The 17,728-nt window shown below is 41.4% G+C and overlaps 2 protein-coding genes across 11 annotated transcripts in view; one reads left to right on the plus strand and one right to left on the minus strand.

Annotated features, from left to right (window-relative positions):
* The window catches only part of LOC147318765 (focal adhesion kinase 1-like), an 80,229-nt gene extending 64,295 nt beyond the window's left edge, over nt 1-15,934 (plus strand). For 4 of the 10 annotated variants that reach the window (XM_086310860.1, XM_086310859.1, XM_086310861.1 and 1 more), the window contains 10 exons: nt 2,111-2,188; nt 2,323-2,511; nt 3,471-3,596; nt 6,334-6,396; nt 7,783-7,822; nt 8,592-8,695; nt 10,446-10,601; nt 11,178-11,258; nt 11,405-11,490; nt 13,334-15,857. In XM_086310860.1, coding sequence (XP_086166986.1) covers nt 2,111-2,188; nt 2,323-2,511; nt 3,471-3,596; nt 6,334-6,396; nt 7,783-7,822; nt 8,592-8,695; nt 10,446-10,601; nt 11,178-11,258; nt 11,405-11,490; nt 13,334-13,460 — 1,050 coding nt within the window. In that variant the 3' untranslated portion in view covers nt 13,461-15,857. Of the gene's footprint in view, nt 1-2,110; nt 2,189-2,322; nt 2,512-3,470; nt 3,597-6,333; nt 6,397-7,782; nt 7,823-8,591; nt 8,696-10,445; nt 10,602-11,177; nt 11,259-11,404; nt 11,491-13,333 lie in introns of all 10 variants that reach the window. The other 6 variants (XM_086310854.1, XM_086310853.1, XM_086310857.1 and 3 more) reach the window with 3 other exon arrangements.
* On the minus strand, nt 15,473-17,635 carry LOC147318767 (uncharacterized). Its single transcript, XM_086310869.1, has 3 exons — nt 17,537-17,635; nt 16,862-16,978; nt 15,473-16,661 (listed from the first exon to the last, which is right to left on the minus strand). Exons 1-3 carry the CDS (start codon nt 17,577-17,579, stop codon nt 16,450-16,452), a joined length of 372 nt encoding a protein of 123 aa, XP_086166995.1. The 5' UTR covers nt 17,580-17,635; the 3' UTR covers nt 15,473-16,449.
* Between the last annotated feature and the right edge of the window lie 93 nt (nt 17,636-17,728).

Consider the following 17,728-nt stretch of genomic DNA (forward strand, 5'->3'; position numbering starts at 1 on the left):
TAAAAATTCCACTTACTGTTTTTCCAAACTGTGCTGTGCAGAAATTGTATTTTTAAATGACACACTCTGTTCAAAGGTGTAGTAACTGGATTTCAGAACCTCTGAACCGTACATCAGCAGCATCTCAAACCAAAAAATCTTTCATTTCAACCACATCTATCCCCCCTTCTCCTTTTTTGTTTCATTTAGATTAAAGAAAATAAAGAGAAGAGCAGCAAAAATGTTTTCAGGCTATCATACGGAGCTGAGATGAAAAGAGTGCATATAAATTTGGTAAATAGCACGAAAGGCGCACTAGCCGAACACTCCACTAAGAGTGCTCGATCTGTACATTTTTGGAACACAGTTGATTTCAAATCCAGTTTTAATTCAAGGGATTTAACAAAATATTCCTGTAAATGTTTATGACACATATTAGAAATTGTGTCACTGTCCAAATACTTATGGGCCTGACCAAATCTCACCTCAGCACTTTCAGAGGGACAGGCTCACAAACACTAACATGATGAACAGATTTGGATTGTACCATGGTGGTGGCCCACTATGAGCTTTTAACTCTATGTGCTTTATTTGATGCTGCTTGAGTTGAATATCTCATATAAACGCTAAGTGCTGTATAACAATTACCTCAAACACCAAAAAAAGTTTATGGTGTTTATGAAGGCATTTCCTGCTCATGTACATAAACCTTTTCAATTCAAAGCAACTCTTCGAGCAAGGTCATAGAAACCTCTTAGCTGGTTGCACATGGATGCAATGGTCAGAACCTGCATGAACGTCAGAAGTGCATCAGCTTATTTGTTTCTCAAATGGTCTAAACTCCTGTAACTATTATGTTTTTACATTAGGTGGTGCAGTTAATCCAAAATCCTTTCTTTATTTGGTTATTAATGATGAAATTCAGTTATTCACCCAAAGCTTTGCAGATATTAGCCAATGTTTGGCTTTATTAGCCGGTGTGATTAATTTCCCATCTGTCTGTCCCTGTGTGTTTATCTTCCTATTTTTATCTTGGGTATTCCCAGGGAAACCTCCCTCCCTGTGGATTGACTGCCAAAGGAAAATTAACCTTCCAAGATATAGTTTTGTTCATGTAAACCCTTCCATGTGTGAGCCTGTCCACAAACAGGCTGAACGTTTCCATCGTTTGCCCTGACTGTGTCTGAACATTTGAAGCCAGTTTTTGTCTCGTCTTCAGTGTCTTTGTCTTGTCTGCTTCTCTTTGTCCTTTCTCCCCCTCCCTTTCTGTTTATTTTTCCCATTTTTATTTTCTTTCCTTGTCTCCTTATTATCCCACTTTGCCTTTCTTTGCATTCTGCCTCCCTCTTCATGTGTCGTTGTCTCTCGTCTTGCTGTCGGAGGTGTGGTCCAGAGAAAGCTACTATGAGAGACTGTGGAAGGTAGAGGTTACAACACTGCCGTGCTGGAAACGAGCTCAATGTGTTAGAGAAGTTCAAATCATTAAGAAAAAAATGTGTCCAGAAAACAGTTCATCAACTGTGCATCAACCAGCAGCAGAGGAAACAACACCGTGGGTTCACCAAGCACTTCTGTTTTTAGCTGAAACTACAAGTGAGAGGAAGAGTATCCTGTGTTAGAGAGCTGCTGATCTCTACTAAACTTTGCTCCTCTGGCCAACAACACAGAGCAGATGATTGTTCTCCTTATTGGGAATATTTTAAACTCCTTTTGCTTTTATAGTTCATAAGCGTGCTTGAAAGAGAGGTCTTGGTGAACATGTAACTCACCTGCATCACATCTAACATGTGAGCAGCAGATTGTCTCATAGTTGTCTAGCAGTTCTCCATGGGTGTCGTGGTTTGTAGTCGTTCGACTAACAGCTTGCTGTACTTGCAGCCAAGTGGGTGTTCCCTGTTTTGATTGACAGCTAACCCGGCCACACAAACAGCTCCTGGGGGGGTTTGTGTGTTGATTGTCTGAATGAAGTGTCTTCTAACATTTCTTTGGAGAAAATATAATTGTTACAAATATAAAGTGTTATAACTGCACCTTTGCTTTTCCCACCTGTCTTTCTGTATCTCAAAATACCTTTCCTTGATCTTTCTTTCTGTCTTTCTCTTCCTTTTTTTCTCATTTTCCGCCTCTGTAGCCAAGTAGACCTGGCTATCCCAGTCCTCGCTCAAGTGAAGGTTTTTACCCCAGTCCCCAGCATCCTGGACACTATCAGGTATGTAGACGAACTCAACAGCTCTGTCACTGCATGTGTACTTGCTATAATTGCATCAACGTCTTGAGATTTTTCAGAATCAAAACATTAAGGACAACCTTGTGTCTCTGTCCCTGTCTTCACTTCGGTTTCAGATGGCAGGCTATCCAGGCCCTCACACACTCCCCTCTGTGCCTAGCGCCTTGTACCCACCTCAGGCGGCAATGCTGGACACCCACCACGCACACACACACCCCCGCCACCATGTCCACACCCATTCACACGCACAGCTCCTTCCCCAGCCTCACGGACAGGATATGGCGCTGTGGGGCTCTATGATGGAGGTAGGACTCTAATTTCACTCTTATAGACATGCGCGCACACACACACACACACACACTCACTCACTCACTCACTCACTCACTCACTCACTCACTCACTCTGAAATCAGACTCAGACAACTTTATTAATACACAAAAAGGGAAATTTAGTTGCAAACTCAACTAAGATGTGACGCAGGCACAAATTAGCAAACTATGATGTCAAAAAACAAAAAAACCTATATAATAAACAAATAGAATAACAAGGACATTTGTCCAAAAATCAACAGTCATAGAAAAATTCATCTAATTATCCCCTTGAGAGTTCAGTGATCTCATAGCTGAGGGAAAGAAGCATTTTAAGCTGTGATGTGAGTTTTGTGCTGTTTGTTGGTTGTGGTCACTGGCTGTTACGCTACATGTATACAATAAGTGAAACGCAGTCATGTGACCAGAGGTCATAGAAAGGCATTCAAATTCAGCAACTTCAAGAAAACTCTGCTTTCAGTGTAAAGCGAGTCCCAAAATAAAAAAGCAATTGAAGTGGAAATCACTGAGAGGACAGGATACCATTGATTAACACCTGACAGGCTAATAAATACATTAAAAGGTTACCTAGACAACCTGAAACTCTACTAGTGGCCACGAATCATCTTTTCAAGTGTGACAAACATATTGTTTCTTCTGTGGAGGCAGTTACACACCAGTCACACTGTTGTTGTTTTTTTTAATGGGTTGCAAAAGTTTTCCAGTTTCCACACCAGTTTTTTTTCACAGAAACACCCCCCTGACACCTCAGTTGTTTTTAGTATTTGCGTCCACCACCTCAGTTCAGCCTCTCATCAGTCTGGTGTATATGTGTGTTCATCTCCATGTCTGGCTGTGTGTCCCCGTGCTGGTGTGCATGTCTGTTATGCTATGCTTGACTTTCTGTTGCACGTTTGTGTGTGTGGATGTGTGTGTGTGTGTATGTGTGTGTGTAGGACAGGGCAGTAGACATGCAGCAGTGTGTAGGCCAGCAGTGCCTGTTAATGGAGGAACAGCTGATCATACAACAGCAGCAGATGGAGGAGGATCAGAGGTGGCTGGAGCAGGAGGAAAGGCTGCTGGTAAAGCACACCCATGCACAACTGACACATGCACACTACGGATGCTGTCACAGTGCATTTAATTGAGATTTACTTTGTCTTGCTTCTGTATGGTTGGCTAGATTTAAGCAGCTGTGTGGGGTAAACAAAAATGTCTAAAGACTAGCGCATTTGTGCAGCCCTGAACATGCCTCTTTGCAGCAATAAAGGAAAAGCAGCTACATTTAAGGAAGTTTGACGTGTTCTTGTTGGATTTATTTTGTGCTTTTCTGAGAGGTTGTGTATGGTGCATTGTGTCAGTGCTCACTGTAAGGAAAAGATGTCTTGTTTAGTTGCCGTCTTTTTGCATGCTGTCGTAATTCCGTATTCAGAAAGTGTAATCACTTAGTTTGGACTCATTTTTTAAAAAGTTTATCATTGTGTCAACACACATAAATATACTTAAGCTCTTAAATTATTTGATTTGAAAACACTATTGCACTTAAATGTGTGTTTTTACCGTGGTCCTGAGAGCTCAGTGCATTGCAACTTAAGAAAACACAAGCGAATCAAACCAACAGGAAACCATTCTCGCTAATTTCCTAGCACGTATGCAACACGAAGACAAATAAAATGCTGCAAAGTGAGAAAATGCCACCAGATACTGAAAGGAATTTAATGGAAATGCTCATTAAGAAGTGCAGAAGCGTGTTTGATATTGCCTTAAGTTACTGAAGTCTCGTAGCTGTGATGGGAAATGAGCTGTATTCGATTTCGCTGTGACGTGGTCACACTCCTGAAAAATCTGACCTGTATATGATTTACAACCACACACAGAAGTGGGAAAAATGAAAATCTGCTACGTGAGAATATTAGATGTCAAATGTGATTTGTGTTGTTCACATTGTAATAAAAAAAAGTTCACTAAGAGTCGCATAAGAGCAAAAGGGGGAAAAACAGAGTTGAAACCCTTTTCTCTGCAGTCTGAATTCAGCCACAGACATTTGAAGTTTGAGGTGAAGGTGTCAGTGGTGTCAAGCTGATTATATTTTTTTTTTAACAGCACTGCAGTTTGAGTTGTCTGCTGCGGCGTCTTTGAGCTAGAAACCTTAAGGCTGCTATTACAGTGACCCTGCTCTGATGTGCTGCAGTCAGTGCTGGTTAGAGAAAGAATCAGTTAGGATGCCTCCAAAAGTCTAGTTCCTATGTGGTTATGAAAATGACTGTCGTCTTCAAAAGAGTTTTACAATGACCTGTTAAACAGTTACTGTGCAGTATTTCATCAACTTACATTCCTCCTTAATACCATGCTGCTGAAGCCTCGGCACTGCAGCAATGTGCAAATGTAGATTAATTACACTTTGCTTTTTTGCACAGGATATGCATAAGCATCACATAAGTCTCATCAATTGTGTTCATTCATAGCATGTGCTGACATATATGGGTGAAGTGTGTGGACAATAACGTCCATGTCTTCACAGTTTAAAAAAAAAAAAGTTAATCTGTACTTCCTGTGAGTCACTTTCTGGTTTGGAATTTACAAAGAAGAAAACGTGTCTCCTCTGATTGTTAGTAATGGGTAGCTGGATACCACTCAGTTCTTCTGGTAAGACTCATCCAGACGAAGATGAGTGAGCGCAGGGTTTGACATGACAAGAAGAGGTTGGCAAAGAGGGGTTTTTTTAATGTAGGATGCACTTTTCTGTGAACACAGAATTAAGGAACTGTCTGGGTTTTTTTGTTGGAGTTTTTCTTTTTTGCTTAAGACTTTTATAGTGCGTGTTTGTGTGCGTGCATGTAAGAGAGAGTGAGTTTGTAGGCAGGTGTGGCCTGTGCAAATTCCAGGCTAATGATAGGCTTACAGAATCTGACAGCCCAGTCAACAGTCTGTCTTTGACCCACAACCACTAAATGACAACACGCGAGATTACTGAAAAGATGGGGAGGTATAAAGTGTGTGTGTAGGGGTGGGTGGGGGGTGTTTCTTATAGGCTGCCTGGTTTTTATAAGACTGTCACTTGAGCGACTAGAAAGGGGTGGGAAAGAAAGGGAGGAGAAAGGCAGGAGGTTTTGGGAAAGAAGGGTAGACACGCTCGCATACTGACAGCTTGTTGGCAGCGTGCTTCTTCCCTCCTCCTCTCCTTCCCTCTCTCTGTGCGTCACCGTCAGACATAAGAGTGGTGGAGGCTGGAGTTGAATCTGAAGTCTTCTCTGGATGAAACTTGCAGCACTGACAAGGTTACAGAGAAAACCAGACAGTAACAGAGGGTACAGTGCGAGATACTGGAAAGATCCCGAGATAACAGCAGAGACTAAACGCCTCACACGAACGGTTCACACATCAGGCTTCTTTGATGAACTCTGCGGCGATGCTGGTCTTCAAGTCCTGTCTTGGAAAGCTGGTATGAGTGGATATGTGTGTGTCAGAGAGGGCAATGAGTGGGACTTTGTGGTTGTTTTGTGTGTGGTTTTATTTCGGTTTGCATGGCAGCACCAATAGAAACATTTTTCTTAAGTTAACTTTGTGTGGAGGATCCAAAAAAGCCTTTTGGACACTACAACTTTGTGTATCCTGCGTTCCAGTCTTCATAGGAGGTTTTGTGTTTGGACAGTTGTGCTTTTTTTTTTCTGCCACAGCTTCATCATTTATCCATGAAGTCTATCTCTTTTTTTTGTGAAACATTTGGATTATTTGAAAAAATCCCTACTGCAAATCGAAGTATATGTATATGGATTTGGTAAATGGAGATGTAATGTTTGATTGTTTGTGATTGCTTAGAAACCCGACACGAGAAGTTCAAGAGGTAGTCTGGACAGAGAAGACAGTGGACTCCAGCCACCGGTAAGTTCCTTCTTCTTGTTTCTCATTAATTAGTTATACCCATTCACATCAGGACAATAACTCACAAACATTCCTACAGGTGCGAGTTGAACTGTCTCTGTTTCTTTCTTTCTAAACTTTCACTGTCCAAATCTTGTCCAATTTGCTGTCCCCGCCACTTTATGAATGGGAAGTTATTTTCCTGAAGTGTTTGTGTTTTTAACCACGGAGGATGTCTGATGAAGACGAATGTTGACGGACGTCCGTGTTATGGTCAGACTCACTGCTGCGGCGTGTGTTTGTTTTCTTTTCAACTGACTGATTCAGGGACAGGAAGTGACCTGTTGAGGGTAAAGTCAGCAATGTGGGGTCAGCAGTTTCTCACCAACTGGATATTAATGGAAGGGTTTTGCACTCAGTCCCAGAGTGTCCTGGTGGCCGATTTTAGTGATTGTCCATCTGTAAATAAATACTTCAGAGTGTGAGAAGCAACGTTACTGGTAAAGGATGTAAGATCTGGGCACTGCTGGCAGCCCTTTGGTTGCACACAAAACACAGAGTTGCTGAGATATTTGCATCTTGCAACTTCTCCCCTTTCCTCCTGTTGTAATATCTAGTGTGTGTGTGCGTGTGTGTAACTGTATCCCAAAGCTGGAATCTCTGCAGCTGAACGCAGAGTTGCATGTTGATGTTATTTCCCCAATGCCAGCAGAAGTTGTTTCAGCAGTCTGAAGTTGCCATGAGTTAGATATTTCCGTCTCTGTAATTCATCTCACTGCTTGTCCTCCTCCTCCTCCCATTGAATGGTTGTGGTTTGTGGTGGGAAAATCTCCCTCGTTCGTGTGTGTGTGTGTGTGTGTGTGTGTGTGTGTGTGTGCGTGCGCCTTGGTGGAGTATTTTTGGGTGTTGGTGGTTGTCAGACCACAACACAATGATGGCACCATGGCTTTTGAGTCCTTCTGTGCTGTTTTCTCTCACACACAAAACAACAGGGATGCAGTAAAAATACAATAAATTTAAATATGTAACATTCCTGGCATTTTGTTCTCACAACCATCACATCATGTAAACATGCTGCAGTTTTAAAATGCTAGCTCTAACAAAAGAAACACTTTGACAGGAAGAGGATGACAAAACAAACAGAATATTTTTGTTACCATAAGTTACCCAACGCAGGACCACACAGCACAAAATAACAGGCACAGCTCCTCTGCCGCAAATGACTGTGAGCTAGCTGTGTGCGAGCTGAGGCTCGGTGTCACATGACAAAGTAAATTGGATTCTGTGCTGAGGCCGCTGGTGGTTTAAAGCTGTGAAGTTCTAATTTCCTGCAAAGCTTCTGATTATGTCTGCGTCTGTGCAATCGCTAACCCAGTGCTTTGTTTTGTTGTTTGTTTGTTTGCGCAGACAGGAAACCAGCACATATACCAGCCCGTTGGCAAACCAGGTAATAGATGGGGCCTCAACTCCGCCACAATTACAGGAGGGCAACCACTATTGTTATATGCTGTCTTCTCTTTCTCCCAAGATGTGTAACTTACACATATACCATCACACAGTGTAGCACGCTGTGTATCTCTGAGGTCAGCGTCTGTCTGCAGGGTTTAGTCTGTGGTCACAGTAAGACAGATCCAGCTGTGAACCTGCTGGCCTGCTAGTGAGAACACCAACCTCTGGTTATATGGACTCAAACAGCATGTCATGTTCAGTATGTTCAGTGCTCAGAGCGTTAATATACAGAGAAAACAGAAACATATAGTAGCCAGCTGGGGGATGATTTTCCAGGATGGAATATCGTTTTTGTCCATTTAATGTTTCCTGATTCCTGATAGATACTAATGTAGAGGAAGAGAGACGTTTCATACTTGAAACAGTTTGTGGGAGACTTTATAAATCAATCAAAACTTTATTCATACGACAATTTTAATACCACTTTGCAATAGAATGTTCTTTACAGAACATCATCAAATGCAGAAGAGAAAAAGAGGCTAAAAGGTGTGAAAAGAAGTAGAAAGCATAGATACAATTCAAATAAAAACCAAATCTTACGAGGTGACGCTTTGTTTGGCAAAAATTAGCCTGGAGTTAATTATAATCTGTGTTTTAATCTGAGCTGCTGCGAAACCAAAGTAAGCATCTGCCCACACTTCTTAGGAATAAATTGTGAGTAGAAATATTTTTGTACTTCACACGTTGTCGTATGTTGTTTCCTGCAGAGCATGTGGCCCCGCCAAAGAAACCCCCTCGACCTGGGGCCCAGTGCCAAGTAAGCAGCCTGGCCTGTCTAAATACTGGAGACAGTTACAATGATGGAGTCAAGGTACACACACACACGTGCATGAATGCATGAAGCAAAAGTACAAGCAGAAATACACACTGAATGAATGAATGAATGAAATGCTCCTCCAGTAGCACATGGAGGGACACATTTACCGAGTGGACACAGTGCATGTTTTGAATGCTTGGAGCATTAATATTTACCCTTGTATCTTCTTTCCTTTGGCTGCTCCGGCTCTCTCTCTCTCTCCCCCTCACCCCCATTCTTCTCCGGCACTCTGCCTTACTGTTGACCCCTAGCCCTGGCGGGTAAGCAGCACACCGTCTGTGTGTGTTTACTGTGCGTCTTGTCTCCTGTTCCATATTGTTGTCCTACTCCTCCATCAGCCCTTTGATTTCTTTGTCCAACAAATCACATTCTGTTGTAGTATTAACTTCATCTCTGCACTTCCCCTTGTCTGTTTTCCTGCTTATATTGTCTTCTCTCCTTTTCTCAGATCTAAGTGCTTTTAACTTTTATAGATTTTTTTTTATTTACTTGAGCACTAATTATATGCTTCTCTTTGTAATTAGTAGACAAGTGAGTCTTTAATAAGATTTAATCTTTTTTTTCTTCCCCAGTTAAGAATTAAAAGGTTTTCCTCATCCTAGTAAAATAGGGTCATATTTCTTACAGATTATAAAGCAGCTAGTTTTCAAATGCTTATTTTTTCTAGATAAATGCTTCAAGTGGTTTCAGTAGGTCATTGTGTGCACAGCGTTGTATTGTTTTCACTGTAGGCGGTGATTTACTGATTACCCAGAATTCAGTAAGGACTGGAAAAGCGAGGGCGTGAAGGGGAATGCAGAAAAAATGTGCAAAATGAAGTGAAATTGCAAAGAGGATTAGAGTTTATACATCCATGCATGCATGACTGCGGGCGAGAGAAAGTCTTTGTATTCAAGATGTGGGAAGTATACCTGCAGGTAGTAGTCAGGTGATGTCACTGAGCAAGAGAGATGGTGAAGAAAATGGAAAGACAGAAATGAGAAAGCGCTTTATGTTAGTGCAAGATGATGATTGGTTTATATGGCAGGTTCAGGAAGATGTGACCTCCTACGGGGAATCTGTATTCAATTAAAATCCTCAACTGATAGGTTTACGGCACAGGTTATGGTAGTGTGACACTGCCATCTAGTGGCCAGAGAATACCTCTACATTTAGACATAGTATCTGATATTCAGAGTGCTGGTGTTGTTCCTGGATCATCATAATTAATGTTGGCCCAGGTTCAACATTGCAAGTGACAAATCAATGTTATGATGTTGTTATGATGTCATCGTCGACATGGAAACAAGACTTGCTGATGTCCACTCAGGAAAAAGTGCAAATAAGTGGGTGGAGAGGGTCAGGGTTAGGGCTATGGCTATGGTTACGGTGTTATGGTTAGGGTCGATGGTGTGATGGTGTTTCCATGTCGCAAAACAATGGCATCACAACATGGGTATATCAGATGCACTTAACATAAGTAGAAACATAATAGATATTAATTCACTCATTAATCTACTTGTTTAACTCTCTTGATTATTATTACTTTACTTTGGACCTTTAAATGTATCTAGTGTGTAAGGCGGATGAACGTCTTTACAATCTAGCAGGATTTGTGGAGGTAAATGTTTTAACAAATGTTTTGTTTTTTCATCCACACTGTTTCAGCTGGTTTTTGTCATCAGTCTCCCACACTTCTTTCCCAGGTACACATTCACTCAAAGAACCTCTCACTCACTGCTTTTTGTCTTCTTCTGTGGTTTAGCTGCAGCCTCAGGAGATAAGCCCGCCTCCCACCGCCAATCTGGATCGGTCGAACGACAAAGTGTACGAGAACGTGACGGGATTGGTCAAAGCTGTGATCGAGATGTCAAGCAAGATCCAGCCGGCTCCACCCGAGGAGTACGTGCCCATGGTCAAGGTAACAGAGGCACAAACGGCAGTTTGTTATTTCTCTGAAGTGGAGCTGCAGGCTTTGAGCTAAAAACTCAGCACAGTAGATCAAAGCAGCTCTGTGCAGTTTAATAACCGCTATGTCCTTGAGCACTGTGACGCACTGTTTCAGTTTAATTGGCCGGTGCAGCTTTCCAAGGACGGAATTTCGACACTTCTTCTGCTCCTTCATGAATAATTTTTGCTTCATATATTAACCTGACTCTGCAGATAGCCTAAGCAGCTTTTCACCAAAGGGATTTAATAATTAGTTTTCCTGTGAGTCTTTTTGACAAAAATACATTTCATTTTATTTCTCCAAAGGGTTTTTTCACGTTGGTAGAAAGGGAAGAGCAGGGCAAACAGCCCGTACAGCTAACATTGGAGTGTTCATCCCTAACTCCAGAATGTTTAGCCAAGCTGCTAACCTTAAGAAGGGAATACAGCACTGTGTCGTTTCTGTCTTCTCTATTAGAAATTTCAGATTTTAGACTATTTAAAACAAACTATGTGAATTATTGATACCACATGTAAGCTGTCCTGTTGTGAAAAAAATGTGTTTCAGGATGTGGGTCTGGCACTGAGGACATTATTGGCCACAGTAGATGAGACTCTACCTCAACTTCCAGCCAGTACACACAGAGAGGTAGACACCGTTTTTACTAACAAGCATTCACTTTATGTTATTAAACAGTTTAATGATTGTTAATAAATCACGTTAAAGCACATTATTGATCACACAGCTGCTCCAGCTTGTATTTTATTTTATACGGTTACGCTTTTCTTCACCAGATCGAGATGGCACAGAAGCTGCTGAACTCTGACTTGGCAGAACTGATTGCAAAGATGAAGTTAGCCCAACAATATGTGATGACCAGGTAGGTGCACAAACTAAAAGCATCACTTTGTTAGGTAAACCTTACCTACCTTAATTCTGGAAACATTGCTCAGAGGTTTTGGTCCTTAGTGACATGACAGCATTACACAGCTGCTGCAGGTTTGTCAGCTGTGCATCCATGATGTGAATCTGCTTTTCTACCACATTACAAAAGTGGACTAAGACTGTGATTGTGAACGTCATTTGAGTACAGTGAAGTCATCTCAAACTGGATCTGAGCTTTGTGACTTGGTGCATTATGCTGCCACTTAGGTGGGCTATGCCATTTAAAAAATGCTCAGTTGGTACTAGAGATGGACCGATCCGATATTACGTATCAGTCCGATACTGACCTAAATTACTGGATCGGATATCGGAGAAAAATAAAAAATGTAATCCGATCCATTAAATATCACGAAAGCATCTCACAAAACTTGCAACACGCCGTAACTCACCTCAGAACGTTAGCACGTCGGAGCAGTATGCATCACGTGATAGAGCGGCTGTGGCATGCGGGACCTGTCGGTGGTCTGGTTGAGCATTTGGAGCTTCGCTAGCAACCCGGCATTTCATCTCCGACAAAGTTATCCCGAGAGAAGTAAAGCAAGTGTGTAAGTCCATCTCTGAATGTTTGTAAAGCATTCCTGCGTTAAGCTTAACAAGCGACTGCCTCTCGCTCTCCGGCTGCTACTTCAATCATGAAACTGCTGATCGGCTTTTCTGTCGCGAGTCCGTGTCTCTTGTTTGTTTTTGGCCCACTTTGCACCAGAAAGAGGAAACCAGCGGCTGAACAACAGCAGCACGTTTAAGCTTGATCAGCTGTTGTTAGAATTTATTTAATATTACTTTCTACTCGAGGATCTTTTCTACGTAGCTGACGCTGGTAACTGTGCAGGGGCGGATCTAGCAAAGTTTAGCCAGGGGGGCCGATAGGGCATGAACAGGGAAAAGGGGGCACAAAGACATACTTTTCTTTCTTATTCTCATTTAAAATGTCTCGCTTTTAATTATTTAATATTTATCTGAATCTTACACCCAAAGTTTTAATCTGATGTAAAATGTATAGAAGTCCATTACTGCATATAGTAACTGTTAAGTCTAATATACCCTAGTTAGCTATAGTACTTTTTCCTTTGGGAAGGTATCATCTGTGCAGTCTGCAATTTTGTTGAAGAAAGATGTTGAATCTATTTAATATTTCTTGAAAAATAATTGATTTCTGTGCAGGTGGAGTGTGAGGGGTGGTTCCCTATTTTTTATTTATTTATTTTTGTTGTTGCTGGGAGTTGGAACCCTATTAGTTAGGTTGCTTAATATTTATGCTAAGTACTCTTTAAAATACCAGAATAGGGAGGATGGTGCAGGTTTAAGTTTATTAGATTGATCAGTATTGCTGAACTATGAAATATTTTTTTTGCATACAGGTATAACAGAATAGCTTTAGTGTAGTTGTTGTTTTAAACTTGAGTATGAACTTATACAAAATGCAGCAAGATATTTAAAAAACAGTTTTGTTGATTAAAAAACACTATATCGGATTCATATCGGTATCGGCAGATATCCAAATTTATGATATCGGTATCGGTATCGGACATAAAAAGTGGTATCGTGCCATCTCTAGTTGGTACTAATGAGCCTAAGTGCACTGAGTTTCTGTCATGTGATTGGATGATTAGATATTTGCACTAACAAGTAGGTTGAACAGATGTGCCTGATAAAGTGGCCAGTGAGAGTGTGTGTCATGCTCACGTTCTTGATGCTGTCACGTCTGCACATATGATCATTAATACTGCACTAACTATTAAAACTCTGATCTTGCATATATTCTGTATTGATGCTCCAAGCCTCCAGCAGGACTACAAGAAGCAGATGTTGACGGCGGCTCATGCTCTTGCTGTTGATGCCAAGAACTTGCTGGATGTTATCGACCAATCCCGGCTCAAGATGATGGCCCAGTCCCGCCCACACTAGCCCCATGTCGTCCGAGCTGACCAACAGGAGAGGGTGGCATCATCGTGACTTTTAAAGACTCCTGGGTTCCAGACGTCAGTCCTGATGTGTTGACGGAGGGGGCTGCTTTACAAATCAACGACGAGAGCAGTGGCTCTGATAATCTGATAATGGTCCGCGATGAATCGTTAGAATTTTTTAATCCCGCTATAGCCGAGGTAATTAGTTCAACTGGGATTAAAATCTCCACCACTGTGACTTTCTGTATACGAGAACAGCGCAGAAACACTTCCTGAATCAGGGACTTGGCAGCTTCGCTCTCTTCAGAGTGGAATACAGTGACGAGAGGAGGAAGAAAGAAATCTACTCGTGATTTTTTTTTTTTTTTTTTTTAAGCTGTAAATCTGGATTTGGGATGAGCCAGATTCTGCAGGTTAGAGTTTTAAATGGATTCAAAACTTCCGACAGAAACGCTATCATGAAAGCTGGTGAGATCGGGCGGATTGCAACCCGATCTGCAACATATCTGCATGAAACTTCACTGTGGGATCTTAGACGTCGGCCGCCCCCGTTTGCTGACGTTCCGATTCCTGAATGGGAGCTCCTTTCTCCAATCAAATATCTCTACATCGCCATACACATCACATGTTTGTTATGTTTTGTTTTTTTGGTGCCTGGGGTGGTACAGTAACAACAGTCTCGGTTTGGTCTTCTCCGACTCGTCATGCCTCCTACCATCTCTCTTTCTCTGTTTCCTCCATCTCACCATGTTTTATTTATAGACTCAAATTGCAGAGGAGGAAACAGAGGCAGGAACGTAAAAAAGCAGAATACGCCTCGAGGACAGTCTAGTAACACTCTACTGCCTGAGGAAAGAAAACACTCTCTTCCCCTCTTCTCTCTATTTCACTCACTTTTCCTTTCCTTCACCCTTACTGCTCCCCTACTCCCACAGTCTTCCTCAGCTCCTCTCTGAGCCACTTTTAAAGACTCCAAATGTGAAGAGTCCAGCTCTGTGCGGGTAATCACCGCAGACAGAAACCTCCCCTACTCGCACTCAGTTCAGTCTGCTCTTTTTATCGATCAGCTCCATGTTTTTTGTGTTGTTTTGAGGAATCTTCGTCCTCTATACTGAAAAATGTTGAACTTTCAACCCCAGCAATTGACTGCTGTGTAAAAAAAAAAAAAAAAAAGAATTGGAAAAAATGTGTTCAGCGTGAGTGGCAGGATGCTTCCGATTGGTTCATGAGGAAGAAGACAGTGACACGTCTCAGAGTGGTCGCTAATTTTGTGAGGTTCGTGTCTCCTTTTCCTTTTTTTGTCTCCTCACATATAGTCCCAATATGAATCGTACGTTCATAATATAAGATTACATTAACTGTCCGATCACCCACTAGTGACACTTAAAGTATATTTCCCGGGGACCTGAACAAACCTCATATCACATTTATGACTCCAATTCTCTTGTCAGGTGTAACACTTTAAAAATTCCCCCCCTCCCCGACTTAATAATAGTCCCCATGGAACCAAACACATGAAATGTGGAGCCACATGACTGGAACTTGTTTCTCAGACACAAAACACTGAACTGAAAATCACATTTGTCTTTGTTAATACTGACCCCATGTGGAGTGTCACATACTGCTATATGAAATATACTGGTGACTGTACTGGTATAGCATGATATACTGGTATAAAGAAGAGCATATTTGCACAGCACCAAAATAACACATCCTAAGTTGTTTCCTTTTTTGTTTCTTGTTTGTTTGTTTTTTATTATTATTATTATTTTTTAAACCCGTTTTATCCAGATGTGATTTCCATGTTTAGCCAGCAACGAAACTATCAGATCGATCAATCTGGGTGTTATAGGGATAAAATAAATGTAAAACGGAGGAGAAAAAGACCCCAAACGAAACAATCTATTTTATTTCCTTGTTGTTGCGTAAATCTGCTCATGTTGGTATATTGTAAGCTATACTGGTGTGTATCACTGGTGAATTGTACAGAACTCGTACTAGTAAACACTGGTATTTATTTTGTCTTCTGGGCTAATTAAGCCATCTTGTCAAATAGGAGGAAACAAAAAAAACAATGGAATAAAAATAATTATGAAATGAAATAAGTCTGTCCACTTTGTAGTTGATTGGGATTTATTTAAAGTGCCTTTTAGGATTAATATTTATAATTTCAAGTTAATGTTGGCGTAGATGTTTTTAAAGAGCATTCAGAAAATCATAAAGAAGAGAATTAGACTTTCTCACAATAAGAAAGGACACATTGCACTGTATATAACAATAATAACCTGTTGTACAACAATGCTGTTGCTTGCACAAGCATGGATTTTAGTGTTAAGGATGGGCTGCTGAAGTTTCAGTGGAGATATGATGGTGGAAATGGCTGAAATCTTACAGCACCTGAAAGATCCCTGCTCTGGAAGGTGCATGTACCAACCAGTGAACATCTACATGATTCAGAGAACCCCTGGGAGAAAAAGCTTTGGTCAGATGAAACCAAAATGAGCTCTCAGGCATCCGCCTGACCAAAATCCCTCCTGAGATGTGTCCAAACCTGGTGACCAACTACAAGAAACATCTTACCACTGTGCAGCCAACATGGGTTTCTCCATCAAGTACTAAGTCATGTTTTAGGATCAAATACTTTCACTCACTGACATGCAAATCAATATATTTATTTTCTTGTTCTGTCTCTCTCTCTCAATTAAAATGAAACTACAGTAAACTAAGGAAAATCATAAACATTTTAAGCAACTAATGTCTATATTCATTCATTTTTTTAACTGGGCCGTCATTTCTTGAGCATAATAGACATTTTTGACGATCAAATATCCAGGAAAACCAGAAATCCACAGATTTCTGTCAGATTAAGCTAATATAAGCTTACTGCCTTTACCTTTTGTGGAATTAAAAGCTAAAGTCAATTTTTGAACCCTTTAACGTGTAACAACTAGCCCTGGTGCAGTTTGTACGGTTTGCGCATCCCACTGAGCTCAGCGTGACAGCAGAAATCCCACACCGACAGTCAGGAGCAGCAGTTTGTTGTTTCTGTTGATGGAGTCGGCATTGCTGAAGTTACAGAAGTCATAGCTGCTGCAGCAGCTGACGGCGTTCCCGTTTCCGTTGGAGTCGACTGAGGCGGTGGAGGCAGCTCCTCTGCACGTGGCCTGGCTGGCACACTGCTTTGTTATGGCTGTCGCTGTATCTGAGCAGCACACAGACAAACAGCAGGGATTATAGTTTCTACACTGAGACTGACCAAGAGCTGAGTTTAATAAGTAAGTGCCCTTCATAAAAATCCTACTGCACAAAGGAACTTTAGAAGAATGTTTAGATTCATTTATACGTGCTACTAAACCTCTGTCAGGTTTCTTGATTGCACGTTGATGTTGTGAGATAAATTACCGAAAGTGTCGACGACAGTCATGCATGTGTTGAGAGGTGTTTTACACTCCTGGGTACTCTGGTTGCATTCTTCATTGGTTGCCAATGAGCTGCACACGTAGCACTTCAGTGGCAGCGCTGCAGATGTGAGGAACAACAAAAACTGAAACTTGATTGAAAGGCAGATTTCTTTTTCTACTGGTTTGAGGACTAGTAATGTTTCTGTCAATCAGGCGTTACTGTGAAGGGCAGTTGAGTACGGTTCTGGTGTTAATCCATAAACCTGCTGTGGGAATGAAATGGTGAAGGGCATTAGAGTTAAACGTCTGAAACTAGTGAATTATTAATCAAGATAAATCAGCGGAGACTAACACTGATATTTACCACATGTCCTTCAGCAACACAGCCGGCCAACCTGATTACAAACCTCTCTTATTTCTGGGTAAAGGTGACATTGTCGACGGAGAAAAAACAGACGTCTGGAAACGACAGCGTGAGATACTTGTTTTTCATAAGGAGAAGGCTTGAAACTCATCACTGCACGCTCGTAAGTTATTTGTCATTCTGGCAATTTCAGTATATATGTATATGTATTTTTCAGATTTACTGAACTGTCACCCTGACTTTGAAAAAAAAAATTTTTTTTTCCCATGACCTTTGACCTACAGTTCGAGCAGTCAGATGTTTATTACGTACCTGGAGAAAAGAGCAGGAAGAAGATCCCAAGCACAAGCAGCATCTTCCTAACTGGTGTTGAACTGTTCCCGACCGGAATGTTTGCAGTCTGCAGTTAAAGCTGTCGTGCCAAAAAGTGTGTGTGTGTGGTGAAACTGTTCCACCCACATTAACACCATCATTACATGAAACAGGAAGCATTTAATAAAAGTT

Source organism: Aulonocara sp. 'chitande type north' Nkhata Bay, linkage group LG11 (assembly GCF_057382095.1).
Source record: "Aulonocara sp. 'chitande type north' Nkhata Bay isolate Kocher_YH1m ecotype deep benthic linkage group LG11, A_spYH_male_GT1.1, whole genome shotgun sequence".
Taxonomy (NCBI): Eukaryota; Metazoa; Chordata; class Actinopteri; order Cichliformes; family Cichlidae; genus Aulonocara; species Aulonocara sp. 'chitande type north' Nkhata Bay.

Excerpts from the sequence above, each read along its gene's own strand:
- LOC147318767 (XM_086310869.1), bottom strand. The coding sequence starts at position 17,579 with ATGCTGCTTGTGCTTGGGATCTTCTTCCTGCTCTTTTCTCCAG. Across the intron at positions 16,979-17,536 it reads CTTCCTGCTCTTTTCTCCAG|CGCTGCCACTGAAGTGCTAC; the intron begins GTACGTAATAAA and ends TCACATCTGCAG. Across the intron at positions 16,662-16,861 it reads GACTGTCGTCGACACTTTCG|ATACAGCGACAGCCATAACA; the intron begins GTAATTTATCTC and ends TGTGCTGCTCAG.